The sequence below is a fragment of the Somniosus microcephalus genome, chromosome 10, assembly GCF_052327205.1.
Source record: "Somniosus microcephalus isolate GS21.2 chromosome 10, FLI_Smic_1.0, whole genome shotgun sequence".
Lineage (NCBI taxonomy): Eukaryota > Metazoa > Chordata > Chondrichthyes > Squaliformes > Somniosidae > Somniosus > Somniosus microcephalus.
In genome coordinates this window covers 5,656,566-5,676,408 of record NC_140996.1, presented here as the reverse complement: position 1 = coordinate 5,676,408, position 19,843 = coordinate 5,656,566, and the positions used below count along the sequence as shown (strand labels likewise).

The 19,843-nt window shown below is 55.6% G+C and overlaps 1 protein-coding gene across 1 annotated transcript in view; it reads right to left on the bottom strand.

Annotated features, from left to right (window-relative positions):
- rasa3 (RAS p21 protein activator 3) overlaps nucleotides 1–19,843 on the bottom strand; it is a 135,152-nt gene that overhangs the window by 104,265 nt on the left and 11,044 nt on the right. Inside the window, exon 2 of the mRNA XM_085998364.1 lies at nucleotides 10,270–10,373. Within this exon, the coding sequence (XP_085854490.1) occupies nucleotides 10,270–10,373 (104 nt within the window). The remainder of the gene's footprint in view (nucleotides 1–10,269; nucleotides 10,374–19,843) is intronic.

Sequence of the window (19,843 nt, the reverse complement as noted above, 5' to 3'; positions counted from 1 at the left end):
GAGGGAGCGCTGCACTGTCGGAGGGGCAGTACTGAGGGAGTGCTGCACTGTCGGAGGGGCAGTACTGAGGGAGCGCCGCATTGTCGGAGGGGCAGTACTGAGGGAGCGCCGCACTGTCGGAGGGGCAGCACTGAGGGAGTGCTGCACTGTCGGAGGGGCAGTACTGAGGGAGTGCTGCACTGTCGGAGGGGCAGTACTGAGGGAGTGCTGCACTGTCGGAGGGGCAGTACTGAGGGAGCGCCGCACTGTCGGAGGGGCAGTACTGAGGGAGCGCCGCACTGTCGGAGGGGCAGTACTGAGGGAGCGCCGCACTGTCGGAGGGGCAGTACTGAGGGAGCGCTGCACTGTCGGAGGGGCAGCACTGAGGGAGTGCTGCACTGTCGGAGGGGCAGTACTGAGGGAGCGCTGCACTGTCGGAGGGGCAGTACTGAGGGAGCGCCGCACTGTCGGAGGGGCAGTACTGAGGGAGCGCTGCACTGTCGGAGGGGCAGTACTGAGGGAGCGCCGCACTGTCGGAGGGGCAGTACTGAGGGAGCACTGCACTGTCGGAGGGGCGGTACTGAGGGAGCGCTGCACTGTTGGAGGGGCAGTACTGAGGGAGCGCCGCACTGTTGGAGGGGCAGTACTGAGGGAGTGCTGCACTGTCGGAGGTGCTGTCTTTCGGATGAGATGTTAAACTGAGGCCCTGTCTGCCCTCTCAGATGGGTGTAAAAGATCCCATGATACTATTTCAAAGAGGAGCAGGGGAGTTAAATCCGTTGTCCTGGCCAATGTTTTTACCTCAACCAACATCATTGTAACAGATTCTCTGGTCATTTACTCTGTTGCTGTTTGCGGGATCTTGCTGTACACAAACTGGTTGCTACATTCCCTACATTACAACAGTGACTACACTTTAAGAGTACTTCATTGGCTGTGGATGTCCTGAGGAATGTGTAATATAAGGGCAAGGTCTTACTTTCCTTCATGTGCCATAGAGGATACTTTCACTGGGGGGGGGGGGGAGGGAGGAGGGGAGGGAAGAGGGGAGGGAGGAGGGGAGGGAAGAGGGTAGGAGAGGAAGAGGAGGGGGTGGGGAGGGCGGGGAGGGGAGGGCAGGAGTTCAACAGAATCCAGACATGTTCAGTGAGAGTGATGGTGACCTTGCTCCAAATGATGTCTGTGGCTCCTGACATTTTGAGTGAATGAGCTCGCATTTTATCTGGGGGTTGCAAATTTGGAAATTCAGAAAAGCACATTTCACAACCTGATTGGCAATGGTTTTATTTAAAGTTTAATTACTAAATAAACGGTTAATTTGGAACATAAAAAAAGCACAAAAAAGATTCCCAGCAATGAGTGGTGATTAAGCTCAGTGTGCCCACTCCATTCAGAGTCCGTGTCTGATTACTCCGTCATGGAGCCCCGCACACAGCACCCGTACACCCACTACATTACACAGCACCAATTACCTTCCCAATCCCTATTAAAACAATTGCCCTCCCTCACCCTGGCCATTCCCCCTGGTACGGCCCTCATCTTCGCTCCCTTAAGTCCAAGGGACGCAGACTTGACAACTGGTTTAGCCATTCACCGCCAGATCTGGCTGGACCACATAAAGCATTATCGGGTCTTGCTCTCGTCTGCCAAAACTGCTCACTATTCCAGAATCATTCTGGAATGCAAAGATAAACCCCGGCTTCTATTTTCCACTGCTAACCGTCTTCTTAAACCCCTCTGCCCTGTCTCCTCCATCCTCACCTCCAACAAGTGCAAGGAGCTCATGGACCTCTTTGTCTCTAAGATTGAGACCATTCATTCAGCTGCCTCTGCCAGTTCCCTTCCTTCCCCTAGCCCACTAGGCCAAACTTCCTCTAAGGTTCCCCCTGCCCTAGCCCTGAACTCACATCTTTCTCCAGTTTCTCTCCGATCTCCCCTCATGCCCTCTCCTTGCTCATCTTGTCCACGAGACCCACTTCCTGCTCCCTCGACCCTATTCCCACCAAACTGCTGACCACCCAACTATCTTTACTGGCTCCCATGTTAGCTGACATTGTTAACGGTTCTCTCTCCTCAGGTACTGTCCCCCTCTCCCTCAAATCTGCCGTCATCACCCCTCTCCTCAAAAAAACAACCCTTGACCCCTCCATCTTTGCAAACTATCGCCCCATCTCCAACCTTCCTCTCCTCTCCAAAGTCCTTGAATGTGATGTCGCCTCCCAAATCCATGCCCATCTTTCCCGCAATTCCATGTTTGAATCCCTCCAATCAGGTTTCCGCCCTTGCCACAGTACCGAAACGGCTCTCATCAAAGTCACAAATGACATTCTTTGTGACTGTGACAAAGGTAAACTATCCCTCCTCGTCCTTCTCGACCTGTCTGCAGCCTTTGACACGGTGACCACTCCATCCTCCTCCAACGCCTCTCCACCGTCGTCCAGCTGGGTGGGACTGCACTCACCTGGTTCCATTCTTATCTATCTAATCGTAGCCAGAGACTCACCTGCAATGGCTTCTCTTCCCACTCCCGCATCGTTACCTCTGGTGTCCCCCAAGGATCTATCCTTGGCCCCTCCTATTTCTCATCTACATGTTGCCCCTTGGTGACATCATCTGAAAACACCGCCTCAGTTTCCACATGTACGCTGACGACACCCAGCTCTACCTCACCACCTCTTCTCTCGACCCCTCCACGGTCTCTAAATTGTCAGACTGCTTGTCCAACATACAGTTCTGGATGAGCAGGAATTTTCTCCATTTAAATATTGGGAAGACCGAAGCCATTGTTTTCGGTCCCCGCCACAAACTCCGTTCCCGAGCCACTGACTCCATCCCTCTCCCTAACATCTGTCTGAGGCTGAACCACACTGTTCGCAACCTTGGTGTCATATTTGACCCTGAAATGAGCTTCCGACCACATATCCGCAGCATAACTAAGACCGCCTATTTCCACCTCCGTAATATCACCTGTCTCCGTCCTTGCCTCAGCTCATCCGCTGCTGAAACCCTCATCCATGCCTTTGTTACCTCTAGACTTGACTATTCCAATGCACTCCTGGCTGGCCTCCCACATTCCACCCTACATAAACTTGAGGTCATCCAAAACTCGGCTGCCCGTGTCCTAACTCGCACCAAGTCCCGTTCACCCATCACCCCTGTGCTCGCTGACCTACATTGGCTCCCGGTTAAGCAGCGCCTCGATTTCAAAATTCTCATCCTTGTTTTCAAATCCCTCCATGGCCTCGCCCCTCCCTATCTCTGTAATCTCCTCCAGCCCCACAACCTCCCCCGAGATCTCTGCACTCCTCTAATTCTGACCTCTTGCACATCCCCGATTTTAATCGCTCCACCATTGGTGGCCGTGCCTTCAGCAGCCGGGGCCCTAAGCTCTGGAATTCCCTCCCTAAACCTCTCCGCCTCTCTTTCCCCCTTTAAGACGCTCCTTAAAACTGACCTCTTTGACCAAGCTCTTGGTCACCTGCTCTAATATCTCTTTATGTGGCTCGGAGTCAAATTTTAGAAATACATGCTACAACAACAGCTTGCATTTATATAGCACCTTTAAGATAGAGAAACATCCCAAGGCACTTCACAGGAGCGATTTTCAAATAAAATTTGACGCCGAGCCACATACTATTGGGCTATACTCCGCACACGAAGACATAACGACACTCAGTTCAGACGAAAGGTCATCGACCTGAAACGTTAACTCTGCTTCGCTCTCCACAGATGCTGCCTGACCTGCTGAGTGTTTCCAGCACTTTCTGTTTTTATAACTAAACTCAGTACATCCCCAGCAGTGTAACCAGGATTCCTGCCAATCTGGGTCAGCCAGGGGTTAAGTCAGTTCTCTTCCACAACAGCCATTCCACTTAAACAAAACACGAGAAAGAAAGGCAGTATTCCTGCAATACAAAACTCATTAACTCCCTCGGCAGAGTAGGCCAATAAAGAAAGGAAACATCTAGGACATAAGCAGCACCTTCGCACTTTCTCAGGACATCCAAAGTGCTGTTACGTAGGCCATCACAGCGGCTAATTCCATACAGCAAGATCCCACAAACAGAAAATCTGATCTGCTTTGTTGGCGTTAGTTCAGGATGAATATTAGCCAGGGCACCAGGTGTTCTCCCTACTCCACTTCAAATAGTACTCGGTACTGCCCCTCCGACAGTGCGGCGCTCCCTCAGTACCGCCCCTCCGACAGTGCAGTGCTCCCTCAGTACCGCCCCTCCGACAGTGCGGCGCTCCCTCAGTACCACCCCTCCGACAGTGCAGCGCTCCCTCAGTACTGCCCCTCCGATAGTGCGGCGCTCCCTCAGTACTGCCCCTCCGACAGTGCGGCGCTCCCTCAGACTGACCCTCCAACAGTGCAGCACTCCCTCAGTACTGCCCCTCCGACAGTGCGGCGCTCCCTCAGTACAGCCCGACCAATAGTGCAGCGCTCCCTCAGTACTGCCCCACCGACAGTGCAGCGCTCTCTCAGTACCGCCCCTCCGACAGTGCAGCGCTGCCTCAGTACTGCCCCTCCGACAGTGCGGCGCTCCCTCAGTACTGCCCCTCCGACAGTGCAGCGCTCCCTCAGTACTGCCCCTCCGACAGTGCAGCACTCCCTCAGTACTGCCCCTCCGACAGTGCAGCGCTACTTCAGTACTGCCCATCGGACAGTACGGCGCTCCATCAGTACTGCCCCTCCTACAGTACAGCGCTCCCTCAGTAATGCCCCTCCGACAGTGCGGCGCTCCCTCAGTACCGCCCCTTCGACAGTGCAGAGCTCCCACAGTACTGCCCCACCCACAGTGCAGCTCTCTCTCAGTACCGCCACTCAGTGCAGCGCTCCCTCAGTACTGCACCTCCTACAGTGCGGCGCTCCCTCAGTACTGCCCCTCCGACAGTGCAGAGCTCCCTCAGTACTGCCCCTCCAACATTGCCGCGCTCCCTCAGTACTGCCCCTCCGACAGTGCGGCGTTCCCTCAGTACTGCCCCTCCGACAGTGCGGCGCTCCCTCAGTACTGCCCCTCCAACAGCGCGGCGCTCTTCAGTACTGCCCCTCCGACAGTGCGGCACTCCCTCAGTACTGCCCCTCCGACAGTGCAGCACTCCCTCAGTACTGCCCCTCCGACAGTGCGGCGCTCCCTCAGTACTGCCCCTCCGACAGTGCGGCGCTCCCGCAGTACTGACCCACCGACAGTGCGGCGCTCCCTCAGTACTGTCCTTCCGACAGTGCAGCACTCCCTCAGTACTGACCCTTCGACTGTGTAGCACTCCCTCAGTACTGCCCCTCCAACAGTGCAGCAATCCCGCAGTCCTGCCCCTCCGACAGTGCAGCGCTCCCTCAGTACTGCCCCTCCGACAGTGCAGCGCTCCCTCAGTACTGCACTGGGAGTGCCAGCCTAGATTTTTGTGCTCAAAACTCAGGAGCGGGGCTTGAACCCACGACCTCCTGACTCAGAGTCGAGAGAGCGACCCACTGGGCCAGGGCTGACATACCTGGCAGTTGCTGATGTCCTGCAATATATATCAGATTTCACCATTGCATGGCTAAGTAAACAAGAACAGTATGGCTCATGACTCAAGGTCTTTTGTTTGTCTCATATGACAGACTGGCTGATACAATACATTTTTGTTCTGCCTTGGAATCCTAGCAGTGTTGTGGCTTGCAAACTGAACGTTATGCTCGGAGGCTGATGCAGCTGCAACTGGCTGTAACAAAGCCAGATGTCTCGGGCGGTTCACTCTGGTGGTTGCCGGGTGTGCTGGGGAAATCAAAACCGAACATTTAACAAGCACCAAGATCATTGTAGGTCGTAACTCATCATGTCTCAAAGTGCTGCAAGCCGCTGCTGTGACGGGCCAATTTGCGCACAGCAAGGTCCCATAAACATCACCAGCACGTGATGAGTACCCAGTTAAGCTGTTTTTGGTGGTGTTGGTTGAGGGAGGAATGTTGTCCAGTACTTCACACCTGCTCTTCCTCGAATAACACTCCTGTGAAACGCTGTATCAATGCAAGTTGTTGTTGTTGAAAAGCGCCATGGAATCCTTTGCATCAGTACTGAGGGAGGGCCGCACTGTCGGAGGATCAGTACTGAGGGCGGGCCGCACTGTCGGAGGATCAGTACTGAGGGAGGGCCGCACTGTCAGAGGGGCAGTACTGAGGGAGTGCCGCACTGTCGGAGGGGCAGTACTGAGGGAGCGCCGCACTGTCGGAGGGGCAGTACTGAGGGAGTGCCGCACTGTCGGAGGGGCAGTACTGAGGGAGCGCTGCACTGTCGGGAGGGGCAGTACTGAGGGAGTGCCGCACTGTCGGAGGGGCAGTACTGAGGGAGCGCTGCACTGTCGGAGGGGCAGTACTGAGGGAGTGCTGCACTGTCGGAGGTGCAGTACTGAGGGAGCGCCGCACTGTCGGAGGGGCAGTATTGAGGGAGTGCCGCACTGTCGGAGGGGCAGTATTGAGGGAGCACAGCACTGTCGGGGTAACAGTACAGAGGTAGCGCTGCACTGTCGGAGGGGGAGTACTGAGGGAGCGCCGCACTGTCGGAGGGGCAGTACTGAGGATGCGCTGCACTGTCGGAGGGGCAGTATTGAGGGAGTGCCGCAGTGTTGGAGGGGCAGTATTGAGGGAGTGCCGCACTGTCGGAGGGGCAGTACTGAGGGAGTGCCGCACTGTCGGAGGGGCAGTATTGAGGGAGTGCGGCACTGTCGGAGGGGCAGTACTGAGGGAGCGGCGCACTGTTGGAGGGGCAGTACTGACGGAGCGCCGCACAGTCGGAGGGGCAGTACTGAGGAAGCGCTGCACTGTCGGAGGGGCAGTACTGAGGGAGCGCTGCACTGTAAGAGGGGCAGTACTGAGGGAGCGCCGCACTATCAGAGGGGCAGTACTGAGCGAGCGTCGCACTGTCAGAGGGGCAGCACTGAAGGAGCACAGCACCGTCGGAGGGACAGTACTGAGGGAGCGCCACACCGTCAGAAGGGCAGTACTGAGGTAGCGCTGCACTGTCGTAGGGGCAGTACTGAGGGAGCACAGCACTGTCGAAGGAACAGTACTGAGGTAGCGCTGCACTGTCGGAGGGGCAGTACTGAGGGAGCACAGCACTGTCGGAGGAACAGTACTGAGGCAGCGCCGCTCTGTTGGAGGTGCAGTACTGAGGGATCACCGTACTGTTAGAGGGGCAGTATTGAGGGAGCGCCACATTGTCGGAGGGGCAGTATTGAGGGAGCGCCACACTGTTGGAGGGGTAGTACTGAGGGAGCGCCGCACTGTCGGAGGGGCAGTACTGAGGGAGCGCTGCCCTGTCGGAGGGTCAGTACTGAGGGAGCGCAGCACTGTCGGAGGGGCAGTATTGAGGGAGTGCGGCACTGTCGGAGGGGCAGTACTGAGGGAGCGCCGCACTGTTGGATGGGCAGTACTGAGGGAGCGCCGCACTGTTGAAGGGGCAGTACTGACGGAGCGCCGCACAGTCGGAGGGGCAGTACTGAGGAAGCGCTGCACTGTCGGAGGGGCAGTACTGAGGGAGCGCTGCACTGTAAGAGGGGCAGTACTGAGGGAGCGCCGCACTATCAGAGGGGCAGTGCTGAGCGAGCGTCGCACTGTCGGAGGGGCAGTACTGAAGGAGCACAGCACCGTCGGAGGGACAGTACTGAGGGAGCGCCACACCGTCAGAAGGGCAGTACTGAGGTAGCGCTGCACTGTCGTAGGGGCAGTACTGAGGGAGCACAGCACTGTCGGAGGAACAGTACTGAGGGAGCGCCGCACTGTCGGAGGGACAGTACTGAGGGAGCGCCGCACTGTCGGAGGGGCAGTACTGAGGGAGCGCCGCACTGTCGGAGGGGCAGTACTGAGGGAGCACTGCACTGTCAGAGGGGCAGTACTGAGGGAGTGCTGCACTGTCGGAGGGTCAGTACTGAGGGAGCGCTGCACTGTCGCAGGGGCAGTACTGAGGGAGTGCTGCACTGTCGCAGGGGCAGTACTGAGGGAGCGCCGCACTGTCAGAGGGGCAGTACTGAGGGAGCGCTGCACTGTCAGAGGGTCAGTACTGAGGGAGCGCTGCACTGTCGCAGGGGCAGTACTGAGAGAGTGCTGCACTGTCGCAGGGGCAGTACTGAGGGAGCGCCGCACTGTCGGAGGGGCAGTACTGAGGGAGTGCTGCACTGTCGCAGGGGCAGGACTGAGGGAGCGCCGCACTGTCGGAGGGGCAGTACTGAGGGAGCGCCACACTGTCGGAGGGGCAGTACTGAGGGAGTGCTGCACTGTCAGATATGCAGTATTGAGGGAGCGCCTCACTGTCGGGGAGGCTTGAACCCACGACCTTCTGACTCAGAGACGAGAGTGCTCCCCCTGAGCCACAGCTGAGAGCTCAGAATCTGCGGGCAGGAGTGGAGTAACCCTTCAGAATATAAAATGCTGCCGCTGTAAGCTTTCAACTGATGGAAATAACAGGAGAAGTACAAGAAACAGATGTCGCAAGAATTGTCCGATAATCGCTCCTGTGCAGCGCCGTGGGACGTTTTCCTACATTAAAGGCGCTGTATAAATGCAGCTTGTTGCTGCTGTTTAACTGGACAACACGCGCCTCAGTCAGAGTCCTGGGACTAGGGACAGGGTCACTGGCAAGGCTTGGAAGCTAAGCAGAGCCAGGCCTGGTTAGTACCTGGAGGGGTGACCATCAGGGAAGACCAGGTGCAGAAGGTCACGGAAGGAGCCCCGAGGAGGGGCGGCTGGTGAGCAGGCCCGGGCGTTGGGCTGAAGATTGTCGGACAGGAGGAATGGTGGAAATGGAATGGCGGCGCACAGACGCAGCGGCTTTGCTTCTCCCAGGGCGGTGCTTTTAATGTTAATGTTATTTGTACTGGACTCATGGGAGCTTGCAAGATCACATTTCGTTGTGCATTGTACAATGACAATAAAGTTGAATTATTATTATTATCACTCTCTGCCATGCCCAGATAACTGGCTGTTAGTCAGTCTGCTCCCTGGGTCAGGAATCACGTGCCTCCTGTGCCCTCCCTGGCTGCCCTCGCTTCCTCCGCAGCTGGCAATGGCAGTTATACTCACAGAGTTATACAGCACAGAAAGAGACCCTTCGGCCCATCGTGTCCATGCCGCCCATCAAGCCCTGTCTATTCTAATCCCATTTTCCAGCACTTGGTCCGTAGCCTTGTATGCTATTGCGTTTCAAGTGCTCATCCAAATGCTTCTTGAATGTTGTGAGGGTCCCTGCCTCTACCACCCTTTCAGGCAGTGAGTTCCAGATTCCAACCACCCTCTGGGTGAAAAGGTTTTTCCTCAAATCCCCTCTAAACCTCCTGCCCCTTTCCTTGAAACTATGCCCCCTGGTTATTGACTCCTCTACTAAGGGGAAAAGTTCCTTTCTATCTACCCTATCTATGCCCCTCATAATTTTGTACACCTCAATCAGGTCCCCCCTCAGCCTTCTCTGCTCCAAGGAAAACAACCCCAGCCTGTCCAGTCTTTCTTCATAGCTGAAGCACTCCAGCCCAGGTAACATCCTGGTGAATCTCCTCTGCACCCTCTCCAATGCAATCACATCCTTCCTGTAGTGTGGCGACCAGAACTGCACACAGTATTCTAGCTGTGGCCTAACTAGCGTTTTGTACAGCTCCATCATAACCTCCCTGCTCTTATATTCTATGCCTCGGCTAATGAAGGCAAGTATCCCATATGCCTTCTTAACCACCTTATCTACCTGTCCTGCTGCCTTCAGGGATCTAAGTACATGCACACCAAGGTCCCTCTGATCCTCTGTCCGTCCTAGGGTCCTACCATTGATTGTGTATTCCCTTGCCTTGTTAGTCCTCCCAAAATTCATCACCTCACACGTTTCAGGGTTAAACTCCATTTGCCACTTAGACAGTTATACTCAGTCTGAAGGGCAGAAGGTGTCTGTATACGATTCACTTTTCTCACTGCTGTGGCGACAGTGATCCAAGGTTTTAAACTCCAGCTCGGACCTGGAGTTAAATAAATGCTCTCCTACCCTGGAGTTTATCACCCACCCTGCATCACACGACACAAGTTGTCCAAGATTGGCTCTTGGCATGGACCGATAATTGTCACAAAGCCATTGCTGATGTGATGAATCCTTCGTGCCGGAGACGGACCAATTGTCTGTTGGTGCCTTCTACAGACAGTGTGCAAAACTCTTTTCCTTAAATGAGTATAAACAGTGGAAAGTAAGAGTTAACATGAGGACTTGGCACTTGGCAAAGCGCCAGCAACAGCAGACTGATCCGAACATGGAATAACTGATCAGCAAGGGTTCCACTTACCAATAATTGAATCCCTCCGAAAGACATCTCTGTCAAAAATATAAAACGATAGGTAGCGAAAAGTTCTTGGAATTTCACAATAGAAGTCTTCACCATAAAAGGGGCTGAAATGAGAGACGGTCTTTGTAAGTTTATTTGCCTACAACTGTTGGAGAAAATAAAAGCTAGTTTTCTTTTTAAATCGTCGCACCGCTACTAAACCTTCGGTTTGCATTCAGTGAAAAAGGTTATTGGGTACGGTGCTGTAGTGGCTACAACACTGGATTAATAATCCTGAGAACATTGAGCTCAAATCCCGACAGGGCAGTTTCAGAATGAGAATTCAGTTTAAAGAAATAAAAAACCGGGGTCAGTAAAAGTGAGCGTGAAGCTGTCGGGATTGTCGTAAAAACCCAGCTGGTTCATTAATGTCCTTTAGGGAAGGAAACGTGCCGTCCTTACCCAGTCTGAGCCTATAGGTGACTCCAGACCCACAAGCCTAGCAAGCCACTGAAGTTGTATCAAACTTTGGGCGACTGGGGATGGGCAATAAATGCCGGCCTTGCCGGTGTCGCCCACACTGAGTACAGGTAAAAGAAAAATAATACAGCGAAAGACGGCTTGCACAGAACTCTGGGGTGAATTGTGTCAATGATAATACTGCAAACAATACAGTGAACAATTCTGAAATGGTCACTCACTGGAACACCGTGGTTTGAAGGGACAACAGCTGGGAATAATCTCATCCCAGAGAACTTCAAAGTATGGCAACAAACCTTCCACCTTTGATCCTTTAAAGTCTGAATTACTCCCAGATGCCCCTTTAGGTTGTTCAGCGCCTGCTTTGGCACATTTAGCGCTTAATTGTGTAAGCAGCGGATGTCACCATGGTGGAGACAAACAGCCAGAATGTGCCGTATGGGAATCCCGACAACACGAGGCAAGTGAGGGATGAGGAATAGGTCATTCGGCCCCTCAAAACCCAGTCCTCTAAAAGAAAGAAAGACTTGCACCTTTCACAACCTCAGGACGTCTCAAAGCGCTTTACAGCCAATGAAGGACTTTTTGAAGTGTGGTCACTGTTGTAATGTAGGAGATGCGGCAGCCAATTTGCGCACAGCAAGCTCCCACAAGCAGCAATGTGATAATGACCAGATCATCTGTTTTTAGGTGTTGGTTGAGGGATAAATGTTGGCCCCGGGACACCGGGGAGAGCTCCCCCCTGCTCTTCTTCGAAATAGTGCCGTGGGATCTTTAACAACCTGAGGGGGCCTCGGTTTAACACCTCGACTAAAGGACGTACGAAACAGAGTCTGTGGACAAGTGTTGGAGCAGCCCAGCACACCTGTCCCTGTTTCATGGCCGCCAATTTCTTATTCTTATTCACTCTCGGGGTGTGGGCGTCGCTGGCATGGCCGGCATTTATTGCCCATCCCTAATTGTCCTCGAGAAGGTGGTGGTGGGCCTTCTTCTTGAACAGCTGGTAGCGGTTGAGATACACCTGAGTGTCTCACTCGGCCACTTCAGAGGGCAGTTAAGAGTCAACCACGCTGGTGTGGGACTGGAGTCACCTATAGGCCCAGGCCGGGTAAGATTTCCTTCCCTAAAGGACATCGGTGAACCAAGTTGGGTTTTTACGCCAATCCGACAGGTCACCAAACCACATTAGGACAGGTGACCAACAATGTCCCCACTAAGGTGTGCGCGGCTGTGCAGTAATCTGAAAGGTCCCGCGCAGGCCGCTCACCAGCTTTTACACTGTAAACACCGCGCCTGCGCAGAAACGTAAAGGGACCGCGCACTGAAAGAAACAGGCCGCGCAGAACAAGGCACCTGTTACACGGAACATTGGTGGTGACCAAAAGCTGGGTCGAAGAGGCACATTTTAAGGAGTGTCTCAAAGGAGGAGAGAGGTAGGAATTTGGTGACAAAAATTGACAAATGTTCAATTTGATATTACACATATATATTTTCATTAAATAATAATTCTGACAAATTCAAGGGCAATAAGGGATGGGCAATAAATGCTGGCCTTGCCAGCGACACCCGAATCAATCCATTAAAAAACATTGTTTACTGTAGAGCATCAACCTTATAACGCACAGCCTTAATCTCACTGGGCAGCTGTGTAGGAACATGAGAAACAGGAGCAGGAGTCGGCCATTGGGCCCCTCGAGCCTGCTCCGCCATTGGGCCCCTCGAGCCTGCTCCGCCATTGGGCCCCTCGAGCCTGCTCCGCCATTGGGCCCCTCGAGCCTGCTCCGCCATTCGGCCCCTCGAGCCTGCTCCGCCATTCGGCCCCTCGAGCCTGCTCCGCCATTGGGCCCCTCGAGCCTGCTCCGCCATTGGGCCCCTCGAGCCTGCTCCGCCATTCGGCCCCTCGAGCCTGCTCTGCCATTGGGCCCCTCGAGCCTGCTCCGCCATTCGGCCCCTCGAGCCTGCTCCGCCATTCGGCCCCTCGAGCCTGCTCTGCCATTCGGCCCCTCGAGCCTGCTCCGCTATTCAATAAGATCATGGCTGATCTTCTACCTCATCTCCACTTTCCCGCACTATCCCCAGATCCCTTGATTCCCTTAATATCCAAAAATCTTGAATATACTCAACAACTGAGCCTCCACAGCCCTCTGGGGTAGAGAATTCCAAAGATTCACCACCCTCTGAGTGAAGAAATTTCTCCTCATCTCAGTCCTAAATGGCCGACCCCTTATTCTGAGACTGTGACCCCTGGTTCTAGACTCCCCAGCCAGGGGAAACATCCTCCCTGCATCTACCCTGTCAAGCCCTGTAAGAATTTTGTATGTTTCAATGAGATCACCTCTCATTCTTCTAAACTCTAGAGGATATAGGCCTAGTTTACCTGCCTTTAAATAAAGGGGTTGAGGTTTGCAAACACTGCTGATAAACACCGCAGCATCGTTCCGGGGGATGCTTCAGCTGTTAGGATGGAAGGAGATAAATCCGGAGCACAATTTCTCCCTGTACTGTTAAGATTGGTCCTGCAACTTACAGAGCGAGTGTTCAAGCGTTGGCTGTTTTGAGGGATGGGGTGAGTAGGGGGGTGAACGTTTCGGGAATATTTATTGCCTGGTCGAGTGCCAGAATGAGGCTTTGTGTAGTTCAGCAGTTGGCATCAATCTGATGTCACGTGACACCAATTCATTCGCATTCACCGCAAGGTCCAATCTGAATCCAAGGGCTGCGAGTGATTCAACAAGCCTCACTGCTGGGATCGTACGCAGTTCAGAATTTTTAAAAATCTTATCACGTGTAATTTAAAAAAAAAATCAGATCAGGGTGGATCATTGATTCATTGATTATCAGCAGCAATTCCCCTCTCTCTGCCACCCCCCCCACTCTGCAGCCCACAACCCACTCCTCTCCTCCTCCCCCCATCTCTTCACCACCGCCTCCACTCCCTGCCCCCTCTCAGCCCCACCCCTCTCCCCACACCACCTGTCCCCGTGCCCCCTCTCTCAGCCCCACCCCTCTCCCCACACCACCTGTCCCCGTGCCCCCTCTCTCAGCCCCACCCCTCTCCCCACACCACCTGTCCCCGTGCCCCCCTCTCTCAGCCCCACCCCTCTCCCCACACCACCTGTCCCCGTGCCCCCTCTCTCAGCCCCACCCCTCTCCCCACACCACCTGTCCCCGTGCCCCCCTCTCTCCCCACCCCTCTCCCCACACCCTGTCCCCATGCCCCCTCTCTCAGCCCCACCCCTCTCCCCACACCACCTGTCCCCGTGCCCCCTCTCTCAGCCCCACCCCTCTCCCCACACCACCTGTCCCCGTGCCCCCTCTCTCCCCACCCCTCTCCCCACACCACCTGTCCCCGTGCCCCCTCTCTCAGCCCCACCCCTCTCCCCACACCACCTGTCCCCGTGCCCCCTCTCTCCCCACCCCTCTCCCCACACCCTGTCCCCGTGCTCCCCTCTCTCAGCCCCACCCCTCTCCCCACACCACCTGTCCCTGTGCCCCCTCTCTCAGCCCCACCCCTCTCCCCACACCCTGTCCCCGTGCCCCCTCTCTCAGCCCCACCCCTCTCCCCACACCCTGTCCCCGTGCCCCCTCTCTCAGCCCCACCCCTCTCCCCACACCACCTGTCCCCGTGCCCCTCTCAGCCCCACCCCTCTCCCCACACCACCTGTCCCCGTGCCCCCTCTCTCAGCCCCACCCCTCTCCCCACACCCTGTCCCCGTGCCCCCTCTCTCCCCACCCCTCTCCCCACACCCTGTCCCCGTGCTCCCCTCTCTCAGCCCCACCCCTCTCCCCACGCCACCTGTCCCCGTGCCCCCTCTCAGCCCCACCCCTCTCCCCACACCCTGTCCCCGTGCCCCCTCTCTCAGCCCCACCCCTCTCCCCACACCCTGTCCCCATGCCCCCTCTCTCAGCCCCACCCCTCTCCCCACACCACCTGTCCCCATGCCCCCTCTCTCAGCCCCACCCCTCTCCCCACACCCTGTCCCCATGCCCCCTCTCTCAGCCCCACCCCTCTCCCCACACCACCTGTCCCCGTGCCCCCTCTCTCTCCCCACCCCTCTCCCCACACCCTGTCCCCGTGCCCCCTCTCTCAGCCCCACCCCTCTCCCCACACCACCTGTCCCCGTGCCCCCTCTCTCAGCCCCACCCCTCTCCCCACACCCTGTCCCCGTGCCCCCTCTCTCAGCCCCACCCCCTCTCCCCACACCACCTGTCCCCGTGCCCCCTCTCAGCCCCACCCCCTCCCCACACCACCTGTCCCCGTGCCCCCTCTCTCAGCCCCACCCCTCTCCCCACACCGTCCCCGTGCCCCCTCTCTCAGCCCCACCCCTCTCCCCACACCACCTGTCCCCGTGCCCCCTCTCTCAGCCCCACCCCTCTCCCCACGCCACCTGTCCCCGTGCCCCCTCTCTCAGCCCCACCCCTCTCCCCACGCCACCTGTCCCCGTGCCCCCTCTCTCAGCCCCACCCCTCTCCCCACACCACCTGTCCCCGTGCCCCCTCTCTCAGCCCCACCCCCTCTCCCCACACCACCTGTCCCCGTGCCCCCTCTCTCAGCCCCACCCCTCTCCCCACACCACCTGTCCCCGTGCCCCCTCTCAGCCCCACCCCTCTCCCCACACCACCTGTCCCTGTGCCCCCTCTCAGCCCCACCCCTCTCCCCACGCCACCTGTCCCCGTGCCCCCTCTCTCTCCCCACACCCCCTCTCCCCACACCACCTGTCCCCGTGCCCCCTCTCTCAGCCCCACCCCTCTCCCCACACCACCTGTCCCCGTGCCCCCTCTCAGCCCCACCCCTCTCCCCACGCCACCTGTCCCCGTGCCTCCTCTCAGCCCCACCCCTCTCCCCACACCACCTGTCCCCGTGCCCCCTCTCTCAGCCCCACCCCTCTCCCCACACCACCTGTCCCCGTGCCCCCTCTCTCAGCCCCACCCCTCTCCCCACACCACCTGTCCCCGTGCCCCCTCTCTCAGCCCCACCCCTCTCCCCACACCACCTGTCCCCGTGCCCCCTCTCTCTCCCCACACCCCTCTCCCCACACCGCCTGTCCCCGTGCCCCCTCTCTCAGCCCCACCCCTCTCCCCACACCACCTGTCCCCGTGCCCCCTCTCTCTCCCCACCCCTCTCCCCACGCCACCTGTCCCCGTGCTCCCCTCTCTCTCCCCACACCCCCTCTCTTTGTCATTAGCGACCTTCACAGCCAGTATTGGAAGAGGGAGTAGGGAGTTCTCCCAGTGTTCTGGTCAACATTCCTCCCTGAAACAACCCAACAAAACAAAACAAATAGATTAACTGCTCATTCACCTCATCTGCTGTTTGTGGGATCTTGCTGTGCACAACAGGCTGCCTCCTTTGCCTAATTAACAGTGACTACACTTCCAAAATAACCTGTTGCATGCGCGGTGCTGTAGGACGTCCTGCGGGCAGGATGAGGAACTACATCGATGCACGTCCTTTCCTTACTCACTCATTATTAGTCATTGTTTGAGGCCGGAAGCTGGAGGCTAAAGCCCAGAAAGGACAAGCTAACTAAAAACTTCCACAAATGTAGTGCGTTTCCCTGAGCAACGCTCCCAACTACCCCCTCCCCCCTGTCTGCCGCCCCTCGGCCAGTTTCTCGGATACTGACTGCATTGTCTGGTCTAACCCAGCACTGAACAGAGGAACAGGAGGAGGCCATTCAGCCCCTCGAGCCTGTTCTGCCATTCAATCAGATCAGGGCTGATCTGGACCTTAACTCCATCCACCCGCCTTGGTTCTGTAACCCTTAATACCCTTACCCAACAAAAATCTATCAATCTCAGTTTTGAAATTTCCAATTGACCCCCAGCCTCAGCAGCTTTTTGGGGGGGGAGAGTGTTCCAGATTCCCACCACCCTTTGTGTGAAGAAGTGCTTCCTGACATCACCCCTGAACGGCCTGGCTCTAATTTTAAGGTGATGCCCCCTTGTTCTGGACTCCCCCCACCAGAGGAAATAGTTTCTCTCTCTCGACCCAATCAACTCCTTTAAATCATCCAAAACACCTCGATCAGCTGACCCCCTAATCTTCTACACTCGAGGGGATACAAGCCCAGTCTACACAACCTGTCCTCGTAATTTAACCCACTAAGTCCCACCGTCGCAGGAGAACAAACTGCATGGCTGCAGTTTGTGGTGCCCTGCGCGGGAGAAATTTCCTGGGGCACTGGCAATCCTGGCAAATGGCCAGTCACCGGCTCACTGCAGTTTCTAAGTCGCATAAATCCTCAGCGGTAGCGCACAAAAACCACCCTCAGCAGCTCCTTGTTCAGTTGGCCAGCTCTGTGGGCACTGTAAACAAATGTGGGACAATTCCGCTTCAGTACTCAACAGAAAACAAACAAAAAAAACCTTGAATATTTAGTTGGCAGAGCTAAAAAAGTAAAGTCTCTTTATTCGCTGGTCAAGGGAGACTCTTGTTCAAGCGCTGGCACGGAATTATTTTTTCAGAAGGAGGAGTGACAGACAAAATCCCTGGTTTTATTCATTAAAGCTTCTAAAGCTCACTTGCAAAGATTTGACGTTGGAACAACAAAAGGCCAATGAAGCAAATTAAAAATGCAGAGACTTGAACTGAGCTACTGCCTGTAATGGATGTGTGAGTTTGGCTCGATGCGCTCCATGTCAAGCTGAGATTGGCTGGAAATGCCAATGGTGGGACACTTTCCAAACCTCACCCTAACTTTCCCAGCGTGGCAGGTGACAGGAGGGCTCCCGTCTCCATCAGTCGGGGCAACAACATTTCCAATTTCTGACTTTGGTTTTCATGCCTGCTGATCTAGTGGGGGGGGGTCGGCCATTCAAAATCCCCAATGGCTAAAAGGAAATGAAAAGGATAAAAAGAGAGACATTCTGGGGATAAGATTAGGAATAGACTGAATATTGGGCGGATCTTCTTTTGCCAGAGTGCAGGTGCAGCAGGCGGTTAAGAAGGCAAATGGTATGCTGGCCTTCATAGCGAGAGGATTCGAGTACAGGAGCAAGGATGTCTTGCTGCAGTTGTACAGGGCTGGAATGTGTTGCAGGCTGGTGTGGTGGGTGCTGACGCTCTGCCTTCAAGAGGCAGCTGCACCGGATCCTGATGGGGACAGAGATCATAAGAACATAAGAAATAGGAGCAGGGGTCAGCCATTCGGCCCCCCGAGCCTGCTCCGCCATTCAATAAGATCATGGCTGATCTTCGACCTCAACTCCACTTTCCCGCCCGATCCCCATATCCCTCGATTCCCCTAGAGTCCAAAAATCTATCGATCTCAGCCTTGAATATACTCAACGACTGAGCCTCCACAGCCCTCTGGGGTAGAGAATTCCAAAGATTCACCACCCTCTGAGTGAAGAAATTTCTCCTCATCTCAGTCCTAAATGGCCGACCACCTATCCTGAGACTGTGACCCCTGGTTCTAGACTCCCCAGCCAGGGGAAACATCCTCCCTGCATCTACCCTGTCAAGCTCTGTAAGAATTTTGAATGTTTCAATGAGATCACCTCTCATTCTTCTAAACTCTAGAGAATATAGGCCTAGTCTACTCAATCTCTCCTCATAGGACAATCGCCTCATATAGAAGCCAAGTGTCTTTATAGACAACACTTGGTCCGTGTGACCTCCTGGACCGGGTTCGAACACTTGAGGAGGTGAGAGAGGAATTTCCCAGAGTATTTTTTCCTCTAATTGGGCCTGGGTTGTTTCTCTGGGTTTTTTGTTTCTCCCAGGAGGTTATATGGCTGCAAGGCAGTAAGGAAGTGTCTAGTCATGATGATGGAGTCATCATGAGTGTGGGGGCAGGCTAGGTGGACCAACTGGGCTTTTCCTGCTGTCAGTTTGGTTGTTTGTGTATAAAAGTTGCGACTGAGCTCTCCCGGCAAATGGTTGAGTATCGGACATGCTCATCAGGAAATCGAGCGCGCATCTGACGGCCCACGCGATTATCTGGTTACTCATTTTCCCGGATGGATATTCTGTGACATGCAAATCAGGCACACTGACCTCTTTTGCTGAATTCTCAACAAGCGCTCCCGTTGGGAGTTGCGAGTTGTAAAATTGATCCACCCACCATCTGTTTTATTTTTGAACGCTCATTTAAAAATTTGGACAAGGGCACAGACATTCCTGGTGTTTGATGGTAAATCTTCCCCCTCACCAAGACCCAACCACCCAGCAACCCATCTACAAGATGCACTGCAGCAACTCGCCAAGGCCTTCTTCGACAGCACCTCCCAAGCCCGTGACCCCTACCACGTAGAAGGACAAGGGCAGCAGGCGCATGGGACCACGACCACTGCAAGCTCCCCTCCAAGTCACACACCATCCTGACTTGGAAATATATCGCTGTTCCTTCATCGGCGCTGGGTCAAATTCCTGGAACTCCCTCCCTGACAGCACTGTTAAGATAATAAGAACATAAGGAATAGGAGTAGGCCATTCGGCCCTTCGAGCCTGCTCCGCCATTCAATGAGATTATGGCTGATCTGCCGCTGTTGGAAGTAACTTCACCACACGGACTGCAGCGGTTCAAGAAGGTGGCTCACCACCACCTTCACAAGGGCAACTAGGGATGGGCAATAAATGCTGGCCTTGCCAGCGATGCCCACATCCCAGGAGTTAAAAAAAAACGTTGCACCTTGGCTCAGTGGGTTGCACTTTCCCCTCTGAGTCAGAAGATCGTGGGTTCAAGTCCCACTCTAGAGACTTGAGTGCATAATCCAGGCTGACAGTCCAGTGCAGTACTGAGGGAGCGCTGCACTGTCGGAGGGACAGTACTGAGGGAGCGCCGCACTGTCGGAGGGGCAGTACTGAGGGAGCGCCGCACTGTCGGAGGGGCAGTACTGAGGGAGCGCCGCACTGTCGGAGGGGCAGTACTGAGGGAGCGCCGCACTGTCGGAGGGGCAGTACTGAGGGAGTGCCGCACTGTTGGAGGGGCAGTACTGAGGGAGCGCCGCACTGTCGGAGGGGCAGTACTGAGGGAGCGCCGCACTGTCGGAGGGGCAGTACTGAGGGAGCGCCGCACTGTCGGAGGGGCAGTACTGAGGGAGGGTCGCACTGTCGGAGGGGCAGTACTGAGTGAGCGCTGCACTGTCAGGGGGGCAGTACTGAGGGAGC